General features: G+C 39.3%; 2 protein-coding genes across 12 annotated transcripts in view; one reads left to right on the top strand and one right to left on the bottom strand.

Moving 5' to 3' along the window:
* Positions 1 to 20,262, top strand: part of agpat2 (1-acylglycerol-3-phosphate O-acyltransferase 2 (lysophosphatidic acid acyltransferase, beta)) — a 64,247-nt gene that overhangs the window by 976 nt on the left and 43,009 nt on the right. Inside the window, exon 2 of the mRNA XM_077542933.1 lies at positions 12,105 to 12,222. The gene's annotated coding sequence lies outside the window, so the exon portion shown is untranslated. The remainder of the gene's footprint in view (positions 1 to 12,104; positions 12,223 to 20,262) is intronic.
* The window catches only part of fnbp1b (formin binding protein 1b), a 58,771-nt gene that overhangs the window by 10,423 nt on the left and 28,086 nt on the right, over positions 1 to 20,262 (bottom strand). For 4 of the 11 annotated variants that reach the window (XM_077542915.1, XM_077542913.1, XM_077542914.1 and 1 more), the window contains exons 5-13: positions 19,278 to 19,340; positions 17,068 to 17,172; positions 12,042 to 12,170; positions 11,822 to 11,968; positions 9,683 to 9,874; positions 8,134 to 8,322; positions 3,475 to 3,582; positions 349 to 363; positions 51 to 86 (exon numbers count right to left, since the gene is read on the bottom strand). In XM_077542915.1, the coding sequence (XP_077399041.1) occupies positions 51 to 86; positions 349 to 363; positions 3,475 to 3,582; positions 8,134 to 8,322; positions 9,683 to 9,874; positions 11,822 to 11,968; positions 12,042 to 12,170; positions 17,068 to 17,172; positions 19,278 to 19,340 (984 nt within the window). The remainder of the gene's footprint in view (positions 1 to 50; positions 87 to 348; positions 364 to 3,474; positions 3,583 to 8,133; positions 8,323 to 9,682; positions 9,875 to 11,821; positions 11,969 to 12,041; positions 12,171 to 17,067; positions 17,173 to 19,277; positions 19,341 to 20,262) is intronic. The other 7 variants (XM_077542917.1, XM_077542919.1, XM_077542920.1 and 4 more) reach the window with 7 other exon arrangements.

The following is a 20,262-nucleotide window of genomic DNA, read 5'->3' as shown; positions in this document are numbered from 1 at the left end:
TCTCGTCATTAGGAGGGCAGCTAAAAACAACAACAGTAAAACGTGATCACCTCAATGAGATTCCGGACGTGGGAATTGAGTGTGAGCTGCGCCACAGAGCAGGGAATGGGAGAGGGATGAGGGGAGGGGTTAACAACATAGCCATCAAAACAAAACAAACACAAAGCATCAAACTAAAAATAAATAACAGCAATGAGACGACGCCCGTTGCGACGTCACAGCAAATCCAAAGGAACAACAAAGCAGCGCAACAACTTGCGTTATCGACAGCCGTGTTACGGGGTGGGCATGCATCATGCTGCGTTGGTGGTGGTGGTGGTGGTGGTGCGGTTACACGGTCATGCTTACCAGCTTGAGAGAAAGCTTCATGGTGGGGGAGGAAGGAAAAGGGGAGCCGGATTGGGGGGGGGGGGTGGAGTCGGGAAAAAGAGAAACAACACAAGTCAACGTCAAGAGGGAAACAGGAGGGACATTGCGGCTTTTCAAAAAAAAAAAACAGTATTTGCTCATCGGCAGTTTCACGTCTGCTAAATGACAGCGGTTCTCAAACTGGGGTCCACGGGGGGAGTTTGGGGGTCCGCAAATTGAAGTAAAACGATGTCGCTTAAGTGTTTACTTAACAGTGACCACCAAGCAAATAAAATCAATGTGTACAAGAGGCTTTTGTCAAAATATTGTTCACAAATCCACATTATTATTCATGAGCAGGTGTGGCTTGGGCCACACACAACAAAGTTCCATTTTTTAAATGGACATTTTTACTGAATTCGATTTATGAATGGTTTTTAAGAGAAATAAGTCTCTTGTGTACATAGAAAAAGGGGATAAGATCTTTTGTGTTTTTGTTCAACAGTGTTCATGAACACTGCACATACTGAGTATTTTAATTCATTGTAAGTATCACTGTCAAGAATATTATTATATTTATATTATACCTCTATCTAACTAGCTAGATGGCTACCTAAGTAGCCAGCTAGCTAACAAGATAGCTTGTTTGCTTGCTAGCTAGCTAGCTTGGCCTGCTAGAAATTCACGTGTTCACTCTCTAAACTTTGACTTTAATATTATGAATATGTCTTGTAAAAATGTGACATTATTCTTGCGAGATTATGATTTTATTTTGACAAAACTGTTCTTGTAATGATGATCACTCTTCTGGGGGGGGGGGGGGAATTGCTCTCCTGTCAAAAATATTACTTTGCTATTGTAACATTCTCAAACTAGGACAACTTTTTAATTCTTATGGCATTTAGGGTCGTATAGTGTGTTTGTATTTAATTAGCGTAAAAAGAAAAGAAGAAAATGTCTCCCCTGGATTCAGACAGTTTGAGAACCCCTGTGCTAAAAAAAAAAGGAAAAAAGGATGAGGCCTTAAAGGGGAAGGTGGGTGAGGAGTGCATGAAGATGGTCCCCCCACCCCTTCACTTCCTGCTGCCATGACACACACTGGACAGCAGGGGGCGCTATGAGCACACAAGCGGATCCAAAACAAGGAGGCAGACGATAGACCGAGACAAACTTTCTGTCCCCCAATAACGACTGCGAGGAGACCGTTCAAAAGCAGCTGTTGTGTTTCGTATCGGTGGGAATCCGGTTATGAGGCTCACAGGCTGGTGCACACTCCGGTAATCATTCGCCGATCCAATCACACACCCGCCATTTTGGAGATGAAACTCCACCGTAAAATACCTGCTGCACTAAAAAGTCTTGCTGTCTCAATAACTTGTGGTGGAAGTGCTATAGTCCCAAAAGGTTTTTGTGAAAAGACAGTTCAAAAGGAGCAGCTATTCACAGGCCAAAGTGTCGTTTTGGTTGTCATAATTACAAATGAATCATAAAAAAAAAAATTATGAGAATTAATCTTTTTTTTTTTTTTAACTCTTTGACTGCCAAAAACGTTAAATAACGTTTAGTAAAATCCTATGGAGGAGTGCCAAAGACGTTAAAATACGTTTGTTTCAAAACAGAGGTGAAACTAACCATTTTCTATTGTTGATTACTGAAAAACGGAATAAGGTAGAAACAAACTATTTTTTTCTGATGAAAGATGAGAGTCCAATCTTTCATTTGGTAGTATGTGTGTTTCCATAGTCCAAACACATAATTTTCTGTGGACCTTGAAAGAGCAGTCAAAATGCTTAAATCGGCTGGCACCCACGGCATCCCTTTTCTGAAAACGTCTGGCAGTCAAAGAGTTAATTACTACTTTACTATATAATTTTAAAAAAAGTAAATTACTTCACATTTGCTTAGCCACTGTATCGAACATTACACTTTAATTTCATATTACATGACGCGTTCAGGTGCGCTACCATCCCAGACTTCTAAGCAGTCAGACAGACACAGATATTTAACACGTACATTGCGGGAAGCTGCAGGGATCAGTTACGGGGCCCTCTAAAGTGTGACCATCAGCGGGATGGGTTGATGAGTCCAGAGGTGGGATTAAGTCACGTATGTGCAAGTTTTCAATTTTGATCTTTTGAGGTCAATTTTGAGTTACTGTGGCAAAAATCAATAAAGTCGAGACAATCCACCCCCCCCCGCCCACTAAATATGAAGTCAAGTTAAGTAATCACTTGGATTAAGCAAGCAAGTTTCTAAAAAAGTGGGTTTCTATAATCATGCAGAAGGTATTTGGCAAAACCCGGTAATAACCTCTGTTTTATGATTTGGATCAAGTTCAATGCAAAAGTAAGAACTGCGATCCTGGGAGGAATGAAATTTAGAAGCTCTCCAATGACTCTTCTCAGTCTCAATGTTTCAAGTGGTTGGATCAGTTGGGCTTAAAACCCAAATATTTCATTTTCTCAAGACTAATGAGAATGCAAGTGGACAATTTCCCAAGGCACGCTGATAACTTGTAGCTTGTTGGTCTCTTGACATACTTGAGAAGTAAGTCACCTACTTTTTTTTTTTTTTTTGGCCCAGGGACCCACATTACAAATTATGAGTGAAAAACTGGATATGTTGTAACTTCTGTCCAAAGGTGACGATATTAAACAGTTAAAAGAAGCAAACAGCCCAATTTGTATTATTTCTGTTACTCGTTGCCCAATGAAACTCGTTAAGCGAATCGATACATTCTGGTGGTTTGCCAGTTTACACGTACTAACACAAATGCCCGATTGCCCCCCCCCCCCCCCCGCAAAAAAAAAAAAAAAAAAACAGACCTGTCCTGTTATGCAGTTCAAGTCGAAGTCAAGTAGAGTCTTTCAGAAGTTTCATCCCAAAACTCGAGTCAACTCATGTGACCCCCCCCCCCCCCCCACCTCTGGCGATGACATCATCATCACCACGTTGATCATCACATCCCCAAGGCCGCTCGTGACACTTTCAACTTGACGCCAGGTCCGGGAAAACAACGGCGGGAACGTGAAAGCCAGCGCATGTGATGCGTGGGATGAGCTCATCGGACCCAAAGACAGCGAGCGGCGGGGCTCCCCTCTTTTTGAGAATGGCGCAGCAACTTACGACGTACTGCCGGGCTTCGAAAGCGTACGTGGGCCGGCCCAGAGTCCTCTTCATGAGCTCTCTGCGACAAACGCGCGAGCGCGGCGATTGTTGTTGTTGTTGCTGTTGCTGCCGCCGTCGTGGTCGTGAAGGTTGTCGGAGAAAACATATGTCAATCGACACAAACCATTTGAGCACTTATTCAATATCCGTGTCGTCAATATGATTACTAGTTCACTCTTTGACCAAATTAATAGAAAAATAATTCAGCGCACTAGTAGAATGACTTTGGCTTACAAATAACATTTTCTCACCTAGCATTTCCACTTTTGCGCTACTAGTAAGCAATTTGACCTTATTAGTAATCTACTGTGCTGCACTAGTAGCACGACAAGGCCTAACTAGTAGGAATGTGTCGCGTACCAGTGGCACCAAAATACGCACTAGCACTGTAGTTTTTCCTCACTAGTAACCAGGAGTAAAACTACAATTTTTTGCAATCAACTGCAATGTGATTAAAGCTGAGTCCAAGTCAATTCAACAATATTTGTCCGCACAGTACGAACCTTTTCACGCAAGTGTTAAAAAAATAAAAATAAAGGCTGAGGAAAATGCCAACCAGCAATGAATCACCTTCAAGCATTTCACCTTGATGCAAACCAGTAGTCTCGACTAGTCGACAAATTGAATCACCGTCTCCCAAAAAACAATTATGTGTTCTCTTAGTATGCCAGAGAAGTTGATGCAGTGTGCGCAGAAATGTCCTACAGTAGTGAAAGTCGCTCTACTTGTGCACTGAATTGTCCTACGAAAGTGGACCTTAATTTGCAAATGAAGGACATCAAATAAATGCTCAAAAGGCGTTTCATGAACAAATCCTTATGCTGTATACAACACCTCCACTGGCACAATTTTGGAATTTTATTTATTTCTGTATGTTTTCGTGTACTATGCTGAAATTTGCAAATTTATGTTTTATTTCTGTGCAACTTAGTGCCAGCTATTTGCTGAAAAATGAACCTTTTTGCTAGTTTTTTTCTTTTTCTGAAATTCCCTACAATGCCACAAGAGGGTGCCAAAGACATTAACTCATTAATAATCCAAAGTAAAAATGATTTAAAATAGGTCATGAAAATTATTTCAGATTTAGCAAACGTATCTAAAAAGTATTGATATCAGTAGCTGCCCTACTGATCCTGCATTGATATTTAATTAAAATCTGTGTTTTTAAGAATTAAAAATCATGGAAATTCATTCACATTTGGCAATTAAAAGCGGATTTAGCAATTTGATGTTGCATCAAGTGAAATAATAAAAAAAATGACCTGCAATACCAGCCCAGTATTTATTTTGCACCAAATCTTTATGTGGGCCAATAAAGATGACAAGGTTATTAATTTTGTGTGTCAGTGGGGGTGGAATTGACAAACTCTCATCCCGTAAGTTTGTAACGCGGACAAACATGGATATACAGCAAACATAGATAAGTTTCTATCAGGCATGAAGTGCGACAAGCTGACTCCGTCTGATGAAAGGACACATGGGAAAACCAGCAGCTTTCATTTCGATGCCAACATTTGCCGTCAACGCCAAAGAACCGCCGCAGCCCTTCCCGCTTTTTACGAACCTTTACGCACTTCCTTTTATTCTTTTCTGTTCAACTTCAATGGTTTCCTCTGCACTTTGCATTGTGCCTTTCACACGTCACGTTCACACCAATTCATACAACTTTGAATAACGGCTGCCCCTTTTGAAATAGAAAACGGCAAGCAAGCCGGGGAAAGCGATAAACGGGTCAACGTTTGGTCGAGAGCGCATATCCAACTGAGGGGGGCGAACGTTTGCGCTGCTAACGAATGTTTGATCTTACGTCAGGGTTCGTTCAAGGGCTTGAGAAAAACCATTAAGACTGCTTAGAGAACGTTTAGGAAAACACTGGAGACCTTGAACAAACCCTGACGTGAAATCAACATTCATTAGTGTCGGAAATGTTCGTCCCTCAGTGGGATACGGGCTTTAATTCAAATTTGTTAGCGATAGCAATGGTCAAAACTCAACTTTCTACAATTTAGCATCACCGATACGTCTCGTCTCGCGTGTGTATATACGGTTTTAATTTGATCGAACTCAAACAAAATCCCTTGGACACGTTCGACACTTCAAAGGAAAACGGCAGACTTCCTGTAACTATTCCAACACGGCTTGGTGAGACTTTTTTTTTTTTTGTGGGTCACTCGGCCATGACAGACGCGTCAACTACATTTCATGCTCCCACTAAGTGATGCTGTCTTCAGAAGCTGAATTTTCCATACATGACCACACATTTTCACCAGGATAAAACAAGCCTACACTCGAATAGATGTTAACTCATTCACTGCCATTGACGGCTATAGACGTCAAAAATTCATTTCTATTAACATTTTAATCGTTTGACGCCCCTAATTTTTAATAATCTTTTTTTTTTTTAATTGGGCGCATCAGGCGATTAATTTTCTTTTAATTGTAATTAATCACGACTTCAATAGTTAACTCACAATTAATCACAAATTTTGTATGTGTTCTAAATGTACAAAAAAAAATCTAGGTTTTCATACTCTTGTTAACAAAAGTGGGAAAAATGTGAAACTAATAGAAATCGTTCAAATTTTTTTTTTTTTACGTCTATGGCAGTGAATGAGTTAAGAAAAACTGCAAAAGGTGACCTACTTGTCCGCAAAACAACAACAAGGACCAAACAAAGAAATGTCACGAGTTGCCTTAAATCCATTGACGTCGTGCAGAAGGAAAACGTGAGCAGTCCTAAAGGTCAGGGACAGCCGGATGGGGGACGGGAAGGTGCGTTTTGACCTCGGTGACGACGACACCCTGGTTGTGCTGCTGCTGATAACCTCGAGGGAGTCACTCCGAGGTTGACTGCAAAACTTGAATTTCGAACCCACCAGCCTCTTAGCAGTCAACCAATTATCCAGCAACCTCAGATATTCACTGTAAACTTCACCTATTCACGCCTCGCCATCTATTTTTGTGCTCTCTCCGCATTGTCCTAAGATAGCTTGGCACCGAACAAAGCTTTGTTGAGATGAATCATCCAACTGTGCTACTTTCCTATTTGCGCGGCGCCGTCTGATGTCATCTTGGAGCGTTTCAGAACGAGCACAAAAACGAAGAATGGCTGAAATTGCAAATATGCCGCAGATGACTGCAGTCCCTTTTGAAATGAACAAAATCTGCCTCTAGCAAGAACGAGGAAGAGTCCCCATGATACTGTCATGGCGGGGGTGCGGGGGGTGCGAGGGGGGGGGGTTGTATGTGTCGTGAGGTGTTAAGAATAAGGACAGAAGATGAAGACACAGCTGGTGAATCAGACAGCCATCACTGATTCATGGGAACGGGAAGAGAGTTAAAAATATGAGAACAAGGACCTGGACCGCACCATATGAGTCAAGGCATTCATTGCTTGAGTAACATTTGGAAAGAAAAGCTCAGATTTAGAGTCAAGAAAAACCAAACTGATGCCTTAAATCAAATAAACACCTCCTTTTGTGAGATTATCACATTAATATGAATTATCAATAAAACCTGTACCTTGCACCTTATAAATATACTGTATAACAGAAATGATACCTTATTTCCTTAACTCTTTGACTGCCAGACGTTTTCAGAAAAGGGATGCCGTGGGTGCCAGCCGATTTAAGCATTTTGACTGATCTTTCAAGGTCCACAGAAAATGATGTGTTTGGACTATGGAAACACACATACTACCAAATGAAAGATTGGACTCTCAGCTTTCATCAGAAAAAAAAAGTTTGTTTCTACCTTATTCCGTTCTTCAGTAATCAACAATAGAAAATGGTTAGTTTCACCTCTGTTTTGAAACAAACGTCTTTTAACGTCTTTGGCACTCCTCCATAGGATTTTACTAAACGTTATTTAACGTTTTTGGCAGTCAAAGAGTTAACTATTGGCTGGCCCTATCATAAACACCACGCTCTAGTCTTAACGTGCCATCCTCGACAATTTAACGCCTCCCTCATTATTGTCGAGTAAATAAATGACCAGACTAGTATTTGTGGCAAGGTGAAGTTTTATCATCGTAAACATTCGCATGGCTTCACTAGTTAACTCACAATTTTATATCTGTTCTGAATATACAATAAAAAAAAAAGTCTAGGTTTTCATACTCTTGTTAACACAAAAGTGGGAAAAAATTTAAACCAGTAGAAAAAGTTCAAATGAATTTTTGACGTCTATAGCCGTCAATGGCAGTGAATGAATCAAACCGCATTTTCACAAATAAACTAAGTGTCTGCAGTTGAATAGATTAAGGCCTTGGCAAACATTTGTTGAAATATTACTTTTTCTTTTCTTTTCTTTTTTAAAGTTATTTGTGGAGGGTAAAATTTTGGGGCGGGGGGCATATCTAATATTATTATAAAAAGTGCATTTGCACAAATAAATTCCAATACCTGCTGCAGTTCAGTAAAAAACATAAATAAATACTGCCACATGACTAAATGAGTGCTGTACATTAATTTGTGGGTCGTAATGATACCTTGTGGGCCCATACAGTGCGGTAGGTGAAGCGCTCAGGTGTGGAGACACACAAAAGCATGCACAAAGCTTGGCGCGCACACACACACACACGCACGCACACACATACGCGCACACGCACGCACTTACCCCTCGCCTCAGGCTCCGCAGGCAGTGCATTTTGGGCTTGTAGGCCATGAAGTCGTTGAGGCGGTGCGAGAGGGGCTCCTTGTGCTGCTTGGGAGACGGGGAGTCGTTGGGAACAGCAGAGGGTGAGGGCGGGGATGAGGCTGGGGGGGCGGGCGGTGGCTGGCGGGGGGACGTTAACAGGGACATGAACTACCGGTAAGGGAAATCATAGAAGAAGAAAAGGGGGCACAGAATCCCAACGGAGGAAGAGGAGGGGGAAAACAAAATCAATCAGCCTCCTTGACACGTTGAATAAATGAAATCCAAGACAACATGAGCGGAACGTCGATATTATCGGTGAACTCGTGAGGGGAAAAAAAACACAAAAGACGACGAAGCAGAGGTGCGTTGAAGCAAGCAGCCATCGCAGCCCGAGCGCATGCAGGCGTCCGTTTTGAGCCAATCTCGGCTAAATAGATGTCCAAGGACAAGATGAGACAGTGATGCCATGCACGGTGAGCTGTCATTCCAAAAACCCAAAGCGAAAGACGATCAAGTGATGCAAGATTCTGATGCTTTTGTGCTAAGTTCAGTAATCCTCCGCTTTTCGCAAGAATCGACGGCCCTTAAATCATTTTATAGTTGCCTATTTCAAGCATCAGAAGTGTGCGTGTACATGCACAAGCAGCTACCCCAGATCAACTTGCAAAAGTCTTAGTTTCTTGGTCTCCACATGCTTTAGCACAGTAAATTGGTGACAAGGAAGTACTATAATCACAAAAAGTTTAGTTTTTTTTTTCCCTCTGGTAAAACTTTAATATTTTACTACTTGCTATTCGCTAACAAGGAGCAGAACAGCAAAGCTAATAACAGATGTTTGATCCATAAACCTTTCTGAGTATTTCTGTTGCATGATGACACTCTCTGACATGTTTGCTAAGCTAGGTTAGCATTAGCATGAGTTTGTTTGCATTAGATTTTTCAACAAACCATCATTTTGTGTTCCAAAGCATAATGTTGTAAAACGGGGACACAGAAATGATTGGAATGCCAGAACTGAGCTTTGTGGATTGCACTACTTTCCTATTTAGACGTGGCTTTGATGACGTCTTCTGGACAAGCGAGTTTCTCAGCAAATAGCTTGGAATGGCTAAAAATGGGTCATTAATCGTGAACCACCAATATGCGGGGGTTTACTGTATTACTTCTTGTTTTGTCTAAATACCTCTCACACACCGTATATGGGACATTTATCCTAAATACAAAGCACCCAAAAGTGATGTCAGCCCCCCCCCAAACAAAAAAAAAAGAAAAGAGTGCACCACCAGCCCGTAAGTCAGTTATCAGGTATCACCACTCGCAGTGGACAGGCAGTCAGTGGAAAACAAGAGTGAGGTGGCGGCTGAATTAATATGGAGCCCGGGAGATGGGAAATGCATTAGTGTGTGTTACAGACGGGACGGACGCTCCGTGTCGGTGAAGGAAGTGAGGGGGAAATAAACAAGCATCAAAATACTAACGAAGAATCCGCGGTGCATTTTCTGGGTTGCTGCTGCTGTGTGTGTGTTACCTTGTTTTTGTTCTTGAAGGGCCACAGTTTGACTTTGCTTCTGCCGGTGGGCCTCTCGCGGACCTCCCCACGCGAGTTGCTCAAACTGGTTTCCGACACCGCCCTCCTAATGGCCTGTCCGTAATCCTCGAACTCCACGTCTCCCGGCGGCTCAAAGCCGGACTTGTACGACTCCACAACCTGCTTGGAGTCCTGAAACGTACACCTTGAATCAGTGATGCGCTTTTTTTTAAGGGCATTTGACTTATTTTAAGTTGCGTCAAAAGCAAAAAAAAAAAAAAACAATCCTGGCGGGATGGTTTTGGGCTCATTGCGTCACCATATATCAAAACCAAGCCCATATATGGAAAGTAGTCATCAGCAGTTTTAACATGACATATCAACTTGATTTTTGAGCTGTTTACAACTGTGAAGTTACGTTACCACAGTGATCATATTTCAAGAAATTACTCATGTATTTGGCATGTGCCCATCCATCAGTCAAGTCAAATTTATCATAGAAATAGACGATATGTTTTTTTTCAGGACCGATGCCGATTATTATCAAGGAGGCCGATAACCGATGTTTGAAGCCGATATTTCTTTTTTTTTTTTGTAAAAAATAGTGGTTGGGGGGTCTTCAAGGACTTATTGAAGCATTTTTCAGACGCTACAAAATGTAGAAGTTTCTTTTTCTTTTTAATCTTAAATAATATACAAAAAATAAACAATGTTCAAGGAACTCCCAAGGTTATTGTACGTATTCAAAAGTTGAAGTTGAAAATACCATAGCTCTCTCTTCTTTGTTTTAATGTCGACGCGAAAGGTTCAGAAGTCCCCATGTAAAAAAGTTAACTGAAAATGTAAACAAATATTTCCCTGAGATTAAATTGGTTTTAGTACCTTTTATCAGCCGTCAAGATTTTAAAAAAAGGGCCGATCCGATTCGTCAAAATGCCCAATATCGGCGCCGATCATCGGCCTGGTCTATCCAAGTCAAGTCAAGTTTATTTATATAGCCCTTAATCACACAAGAGTCCCAAAGGGCTTTACATGCCCGCAGTTGACAAATCACCCTAATTTATTAATCACTAGGGCCTGACTGATTAATCGGCCGCAGATTATTGCCTTTCAAACACCGGCCAAAACAATCAGCCAATTGACCGATTATTTCCCCCTAAAAACCGAAGTTTCCGACGCTGTGAAAGTACCCTGAATGCAGCATTTTGCTTGCGCATCATTAGCAACTAGCAAGTGTGTAGCGCATGTTATTCTGTTGTCCCTAAGCGTACTTTAAGAAAAGAATTACATCCACTGTATGTTTAAATACAAAACCTGCTTTTGTTTTTAAAACATCGCTAGCCTTGCGCTAATGCTAAAAGTGAAGGGAGGATCCCATTCAAAGGAATTGGGTGAGGGGAGGGATAACTTTATGCGTTAAATATATATTTTTAAATAATCGGCAGATTTTAATGAATGTTTTTTGTGGGCCTTGCATATTACGAAATATTCACAAAATGATCACATTGATATACTTGATATCGAACTATCAAACAGCCTAAAAAAACGCAAGTTTGATGAGAAATTAATGTTATAGTATTAAAAAACAAAACTGCTTCTGAATGAGACAAAAAAAAATTACAGCAGAGCCACGACTTCTAAATACTCCCATTTGTCCTTGCTCATCTGTCAAACTCTATCTTAACACGCCGCTGTCTGCTTCCTGCGATTCTCCCGCGAAATCGGCGGGTGTACAGATAAGCCGCCACACATCACCGACCTGCCGTCTGCCGTGTTTTCAGCCGGGGTGATAAGAGCCAGAGGAGAATAGGGGAAGAACCAGCTAAATGTGTCAGGCGTGACGAAAACAAGCGAGTCGGGAGGCCCCGCAGGAACAGGAAACATGAATCAGACTGAGTCACAAATTACTGCGGCATTTAGATTTTTGGGGTTTTTAAAAAAGGACAAAAGTTTTGCTCTCCAATAAATTAGCCTTGCTTTGCTTTGAGAGCATGTGACATGTTGCTTGTTTACCGCAGCATGGCTGGCACCACGGTGGAAACGCCCACATAGTGCGGGTTTCGGGATTCTTTTGGTCACACGGCCGTCATCTGACTTTCTGACAGATTAGACACGCTTTGTTGGTGTTTTATTTCTCACCGTGCTGGCCTCGATGGACTCGGCCGCCTTGGTCATGCCGTCCAGACACTTTCCCACGATGGGGATCACCTGCCGGTCCACGTCGGCAAACGTCTTCATGCATGTTCCTATCCTCTCGATACGTTTCTCCTCCATGTCTTGGAGTTTCTGCCGCAAAAAATGCACATGACATGCGTTAAATGAAATATTTTAAAACGGCACGCGTGACAACATTCCGTACCTGGAAGATGTTGGGTATGACGGTGTAATAGTGCTCATTCTGCTCCTGGTTGAACTTCTGCAGGTAGGCCGAGTAATCGTTCTTGCTGTCGGCCGCCATCTGGTGCCTGGCCTGAGCCTGCTGCCGCGCCTGAACACAAAGAAGGAGAAAAACAAAAGAAATGCGTTGTTACAACAGTGAGGCAAGTGATGTATCACACACACACACACATAAAAAATGCACAAACACAGCTGGAGCACACAAACATTGATTGGTACTTTATTTGTGCGCACATACAAGCACATGCACGCTTTCGCTTTAGCAGGGTGTTTTCATATACATGTTTTTATTTTTAGAAAATTATTCTACAATAGAAAATTATAGAGCTAAAATCAAAATTGATTGATCAACAAGTAATCGAGTATCAGATTAATCGACAACTATTGAGTAATTGTTCTGAACTATTTTTTTTTCTAATTTAAAATTGTCCAATCCTCTGAATTTCAACGTAACAGTAATTGTTCACTGATTTCTGTAATCCTTCAAGAAAAAATACTTTATTATCTTTTGTGTTTCACTCATTGACTCCCAGCGATTTTCTCTGAAGCAACCCCCTTCGTTCCCGACTGTTTTACTGGATTTGGACTGATTTTGCAAGGCCCACAGAATATTGTGTTCTATTGCTATAAAAACATGGAACCTACTAATAGAAAGACTAGAGTCTCTTCTTTCATCAGGAAAAAAATGTTTTCATTTTTTGCAGCAATTAGCATTTGAATATAGCTCATCATTATACACAAATCTGTTTAAAACTGCGGATAAATGAGCTTTTTTCAACATGGTTAATCTCTTATACTCTGCTGCCACCTGCTGGCCATTTTTGTAACAACTACCATTGCTTCAAACATTCTCTTCAGTTCAGAGGTTGCATCAAAGCTTTCTGTATGCTCTAGCATAAATTTAAAAAAAAAAAAAAATTATAATAATAATAATTTAAAAATGTATAAATACGTCTTTGGGAACATGGTAACATTTAAAATAGAACGTATTTATAGGTTTGTGGGAGCAAATGAGTAAATCAAAATAAGAAATTTGCAAACTTCTGTTTTTACTTCGGAAAACAATGACCGAACCAGTAACATAGTACAACATCAATCCCCCCCCCCACCAACCTTTTTTTAATCACTATACAAATGCGAAGTACGAAATAAACACCAACCACTGGTTAATAAACAGTAATCACGGGAAAATACTTTTGTAATACACTTTAATGCAAAATTTAAATGAATCAGAATAGTCAATTAATCGATTGAATAATCAATAGATTAATTGATTCAAAAAATATTCGGTAGTGACAGAAAGATAGAAAATTACCAAAAAGACAATGCTACATTACCTAGACAATCCAACTCAGTTAAGAATAACACTGAGCTTGATTTGAATTTGTTGGGACCAAAATAAAAAAAATGTTTGTGTTACAGAAGAAAAACTTCAGTGCCATCTTCACCTTTAAATTACACTTCCACAAAGCTACAGCGTTCAGTTTGTACGGTGGGATTTCAAGTTAATTTGGCTAATTTGACATTCATGGCGATCAAGTGCAGCGGGGGCTCACAGCAGATGGAGATGAGATTATCTCAGATAGACAATATGTGTGTGTGTGTGTGTGTGTGCAGCTAAACTAAACATGTCCGTTTCCTCTTTCCATCACAACTGAGGCCTGTGCAACACAAATGCAAAACAAACAAAAAAAAACAATTGATACAGTGCAGCCTGTGAAGCCCCGATGGCACTAAAAATGGTTTCTGGAAGAATATTCCTCAAAAGCTGGTGATTTTTATTCATTAATCAAGATTTGTCAGGACTGTTTCGTTAACAGCAGCACAACCGGCGTTGCCAAATTAACCATTTTTCGGATTCCTCCAGGGACTATTTTTTCCAGGCAAAATCCTTTTATAAAAACATTCTGGGGGAGGAGCTTTTGGTAAAATAAAGCCAACAACAGAAGGAGGGAAATAGACAAAACACTTTGAAAAGTCTGTTATTTTCAACAACAAAAAAAGGGAACTTCATTAGGTGAGTAATTAGCACCCTTGTAATGGCCTGTAGGTGGCAAAGCACTACTAATGTTGAAACAAACCCCAAAACACAAAGGTGAATTCTTAAACTGTGAATATGAGGGTTGCACTGTAAAATGGGGGCCTTCAATTTTTAAAACATTCAACAAAATCATGTCAATTAGCTTAATGCTAACACAAAAAGGTAAATGCCATAGATGGGCTCAACTTGTATTTTAACACAAACGGTAGCAAAGCGTGCGACAGACCACACAGCAATACTGATAGGCATATATTCTTTATCCTCTACATGAAACAAATGCCGGTAATAAAATACAAGTCCACCAGAGGGCGCAGGACAATGCCCATTGAATTATTTTTTATTTTATTTTTTTTTTCTCTTTCCCATGCCCATTGAATTATGATGCACAAACTGTTTACATATTATCTAATTATGTTATTATTATTATTAGTACATTGGTATGAAATACACTATTGCCATTTCCGTTCATTTGAATAGGGAATTATGAGTTGAGATTCCTGTTTTGAGTTCACTGCATTTCTAAGGGGCAACAGTTATTTTGATTTCACACACACTCACACACATGGATAAGCAATAGCTGACATCATAGATTCCAGCAGAGGAAGTACGTCCGTTCTAGTAGCAAAGTGTGGAAGTTACAACCTACACAAAAGGAAGGTGATATGCTGGATGAGGCTTCAAAAAAAAAAAAAAAAAAAAAAAAGTCATGTGCATGTGTGAGTGAGCATGCCGTGCTATGCAAAGTGCGCTTGCACAACACCACCGTGTGTCGCCATGGAGACCAATCATATCCTGTCTGGGTTTCCTGTCAGCGAACGCGTCATACGTAACAGATTGCGGTTCAAATCGTCCCCATCTGAGCTTTTTGGCACACGTAGAAATATGACAAAAGTGAGGCAAGCCACGGACGTCCAGACACACACGGCGCAAACGCCTCCTGTCCACCGCACCTACCTTGAGGGAACTTCGCTTCAAGGCGAGGCATTGAAAAAGTAATATACAAACACATAAACACAAAAAACAAAAGGATTGTTAGGCCCGCTACAGCTAAATCCGATGTTGTTGTCGGGGGAGGAATCTTTAGTGAATGTTGCATTCTTCTGTGATCTTTTGCATGTTTATGAATGAGGTGCCGCCGCCCTGTTTTCTTATTGCCAGTTCTTGAAATTGTAATACAAATATTTTGATTCAGAGCAATAGATTATTTGCCAATTTTCTTGTTAGGCAGCAGATTTACAATATTTCGTAACTATTTGGCAATTGCTATATGGTATTTTACAAAAGTTTTGGGATCATTTTGCTAATGTAAGTTTTGGATCGTTTCGTAATAGTTTTGTGAATTTGATGCAAACATTTTGTGATTGTATGGACTATTGTTTTTGTCAATGTTTTGCCATTGTTCAGTATTTTTGTAAATATGCAACATTTTGCAATTATTAACGCTTGCTATTGTTTTGGTCATAATTGACCATTCTTAATTCAACAATTTCAGCATCAAATAATTGTTTAGTGTCAGACAGTAAGTATTATATTTTCTGTATGATTTTTTTTTTTTGCCATTTTTGGCCGAAATTTTTTCGGTGGCAGAATATTCGCTTAACCCTCGTTGTAATGTACCATTAGCCAACATGTCTGCGGTGTGGGCACATTTCAAATTATATTGTGCTTTGTTGAAATGCCAGTGCTAAATAAATATTTTATAATGATATTATAATTTTAATTAATTATAATATATGCAATGATAGTAAAAATTGGCATCATTTTTTTTCCCGCCGTTTCGGCTTTCGGCCAAGCATTTTTCATTTTTGGTTTTGGCCCCAAAAAATTCATTTCAGTACATTCCTAATTTGGATAGAATTATTATTATTTTTTTACTTTACATGTTCCGCTATATAAGTAAGGGTGCAACTTTGGGATCTCCACAGCAAGAAACAGTCATCTTTGGGGCTAATCTGGGACGTGAGTCCAAACCTCAAATTATAGGCCAGGGAACCGTTTGAGGTTTTGGCGTGTGCGCAGCGCACAGCAAAAAAAAAAGAAAAAAAAAGACCAAGTTAACTGACAACATGTCGGTAACAGTTATGGGCTCGTAACTTGTCAAAATAATACCACGTGTGCAGTGTCTCTTTAATGTAATGCCGTCACTTGTGTTCCTTTTACACATTAGCAGTAAATTTATTGGGCCAATGCCAATACCAAACAAAAATGTCACAAAAAGTGGATACGTAAAGATGGTGTGGTGATAATGGAATGAACAGCATTCACTTGTTCTGCCTGTCAATATACTTTTCTGGCAGAGATAGATGGGAAGAAGGACCATCTCATAATCCTGCCACCAAAACTGAAAAACCACAATTTCAGGACTTGAAATGGAATTTCCATTCATTTCAAACGTGACAGATGAATTGAGATACAAGTGTGCTCATAGAACAAATTCAACCCGTAAGTTAAGGCGCCGCTGTAATTTATTGCCAATTATTTTTTGCAAACCTCCAAGTTCCCGCTTGGGAACCCCACTTTTAGAAGCACTGATTTTTTTTTTGGACTTCACACACGGTCGATTGCCTTTGCAGCGACAAATCATATGATGCTATTGTGACTGTGACAGTCGTCATGCTGTGGCTGTTGTGGGCTAATTAATTATGTGTGATGCACGAGGCTTGTACAGTGCGCTTCCATAAATGCCTCCACTGTGACTACGGGACAAGGCGGCTCTTGTTTTGCCAGTCCCGCTTGCTCCAGGGCTCTTTTTCCCGCCTGTTAAGCGCGAGCAAAAAGGCTCTTTATTCCCCAGCCCGTATTTGCATAATAATCGGGTCCGAACTGTGTCAACTCTTGAGCCTGACACCCCTGCTACAGAGGGTAGTTTGAGGATCCTTTGGATTGGATGTCAAAACAGGAAGTGGCAAGTCAAAGCTGTGAAGGGAGAGGGGGGGGTTCAAACTACCTTTTCCACGTCGGCTTTTGTTACGTTGATGTCGGCGTCCATCTTGTCAAAGTGCTGCTGTGATTTGTCGGCCTCTTTGCAATCACGCTCAAACTTCCTTTTACACTGGAAAAAAAGCAGAGAGAAGGAAGACCAGATTAAGTATCACTGAAATTAAAGATGACACCTTCATGAAAAACGATAAATTTTATTCCTTACCTATTTTCCTAATTAATCGGACGATTAATCTGTTATTGGATTTTTATTCTGCCAGATATTGGAATTGGCCTTAAAAACATCCATATCGGCTGGGCCCAACTTTTAGTATTGCGAGAAAAAAATACTTTGCGGATGTAGAACCAGGGGTACTAGAACAACTAAATCAATCTGTAGGCAGGATTAATACAACACGGTGATAATGTGTGGTAATGTGTACGAGACTGTATGCAATGCGTCATATCGGTTTTTAATACGCAACACGGGTCACGTTATGACACAAGGACAACGTTGGTGGGTTAAGGATTAAACATACGTCCATAGTGGTTGTTTTGTATGAGCAAAAACAAGCATTCATCCAAGTCTCTGTCGCCCTCCCCGAGCAACAATCAGGAGTTTGTCGGGGGGGCCAGCGTGCACTGTGAACTCTGCCTATCAGCCTCACAAAGAGATCATTGAACGCAGTCATACTCATTCTGGGGAGGGGGTGGGGAGGAGGCACAGATAAGGCCTGCTGCTCTGTGCAAACTCGCCACTAAAACAAATAGATGAGACACGGTCGCATCTGCTCCAGTGTAATTTGTCACGCTCAACCGTGACCGCGCTGGACTGACTATATGGTCAAATACTGTAAATACAGTACAGTCTGTTTGTGCGCGCGAGTGAATGTGAATTACATTTTAAAAAACATGCGTACTGTATAGTGAAAATGTTAATACATTAATTTAAAAAAAAAAATCACTCACATTTTTAATTAAATGTTTTTAAATACAAAAAATGGCTTCTTAAGCATAAAATGTTTTGAACTTGTGTAATTTGCATATTCAGTAAAATTAATAATCTCATCAGTTATTTTATAAAATAATGTTACATTTGAAATAAAATTTGAAATGATTTTATACAAAATGTTAATACATTAATTAAAAAAAAAATCACTCACATTTTTAATTAAATGTTTTTAAATACAAAAAATGGCTCATTGTATTCTATTTCTTAAGCATAAAATGTTTTGAAATTGTGTAATTTGCATATTCAGTAAAATTAATAATCTCATCAGTTATTTTATAAAATAATGTTACATTTGAAATAAAATTTGAAATGATTTTATACAAAATGTTAATACATTAATTTAAAAAAAAAATCACTCACATTTTTAATTAAATGTTTTTAAATACAAAAAATGGCTCATTGTATTCTATTTCTTAAGCATAAAATGTTTTGAACTTGTGTAATTTGCATATTCAGTAAAATTAATAATCTCATCAGTTATTTTATAAAATAATGTTACATTTGAAATAAAATTTGAAATGATTTTATACAAAATGTTAATACATTAATTTAAAAAAAAAAATCACTCACATTTTTAATTAAATGTTTTTAAATACAAAAAATGGCTCATTGTATTCTATTTCTTAAGCATAAAATGTTTTGAACTTGTGTAATTTGCATATTCAGTAAAATTAATAATCTCATCAGTTATTTTATAAAATGTTACATTTGAAATAAAATTTGAAATGATTTTATACAGTATATTATACAAAACTATCAATCTAAATAAGACAATGTAGTATATAATTTCAGTTAAATTGTAAAATGCACTGTACGTATTTGTATAATGTACTTTCCCAATTTGAAATTAAGAATTTAATACACTAATTAAAAATGTTTACATTTTAAATGAAATGAGAACAACGGCATTCATATATATATATATACACACACACACAGACACACTTGATCTTGCAAATTATTAGATCATTTTAAGTAATGTAGTGACAAACTTAATTGTCATGGTGGAATAAGAACTTTTTCAAGAACTATTAACTATTTTTGTCGTTACAGAAAAAAACATTTTGTAGTCAACCTTTTTTTCCACATTCGTTTTTTATGCTCGTCATCAAAACGTTTCCTTTTTTGTCTTGATACAATTGCGGAGTTTATTAAAAGCAAGGCCAAAGTAAACGCCAGAAGCCAAAAATCCAAATCCAACCGCAGAAGCAGTTGACGTGACTCACCAACTCCAGCTGTTTCCACGAGCTCTCGATGTGCTGCTGTGCTTTGCGGCCATCGTGGAAGTGCTGTTGGAAGACACAAACGCAAATTTCATCCACATGCATTCGTCTTGACATAATGAGAATAATGGCTTCTCAACTCGCCCACAAATACGATCAATATTAATCATGTGATGATGGCGGGGACGGGGGGCAAAAATAGGGTAAGCAGATACAAGTGTGTGTACAGTCAACGCATAAACGTACTGTATATGACCTCATTCCCTGTTTGCTTAATAAGAGATTTGCAGCAGCTCCACCAGATGGCTACAAACCGGCCTGATTCAACAGCAGCCAGATTGTTATGCCATATTTTTTGCATCAGCAGAACTTTGGTGTATGTTTTACGGTTGTTTTGCAAATGTTTTAGGGCATTTCTGAGAGTGATTGGAGTTGTGAATATTTTGCAGATTTGTTTCTGCAATTGTTGAGATTTGTTTTCAGTATGTTGTTTTGCGATTGTTATGCCAGAGCTTGGCAATATTTTAGTGAATGTTTTAAAATTGTTTTGTGAGTGTCATACAATTGTTTGGAAGATTTTTATTTATTTTTTTGCAACTAGGTGATTGTTCTGAAAAATTTGGCAAATATTTTGTGGTATTGCTGTGATTGTTTTGAGACATATACAGTAACAAATGTTTTCCGAATTGTTATGCTATTGTTTGAAAATGGCATATTTTGCAAAATTTGGCTGTCAAATAATCATGCAGATATTTGTAATTCCTGTTTTGTGATGCATGCATATTCATACATGCATACATGGTGAATATGTTGTATTTACACACCACGTATACCAAAACAATAGTCACACTTCCCTTTTTCCAAAGTTTCTAGAGAAGCTTGTTAAAATAAGGAAGTGTTTCAGAGGAAGTACTCCAATGAATCGCGGAGCTCTGGGAGTCTCGTCATGTGCACGAAATGTGCACGAGATGTGCACAAAGTCTTTTTT

The sequence above is a fragment of the Vanacampus margaritifer genome, chromosome 14, assembly GCF_051991255.1.
Source record: "Vanacampus margaritifer isolate UIUO_Vmar chromosome 14, RoL_Vmar_1.0, whole genome shotgun sequence".
NCBI lineage: Eukaryota > Metazoa > Chordata > Actinopteri > Syngnathiformes > Syngnathidae > Vanacampus > Vanacampus margaritifer.
The sequence above is the reverse complement of the archived record's forward strand: the minus strand, read 5'-3'. Positions and strand labels throughout refer to the sequence as shown.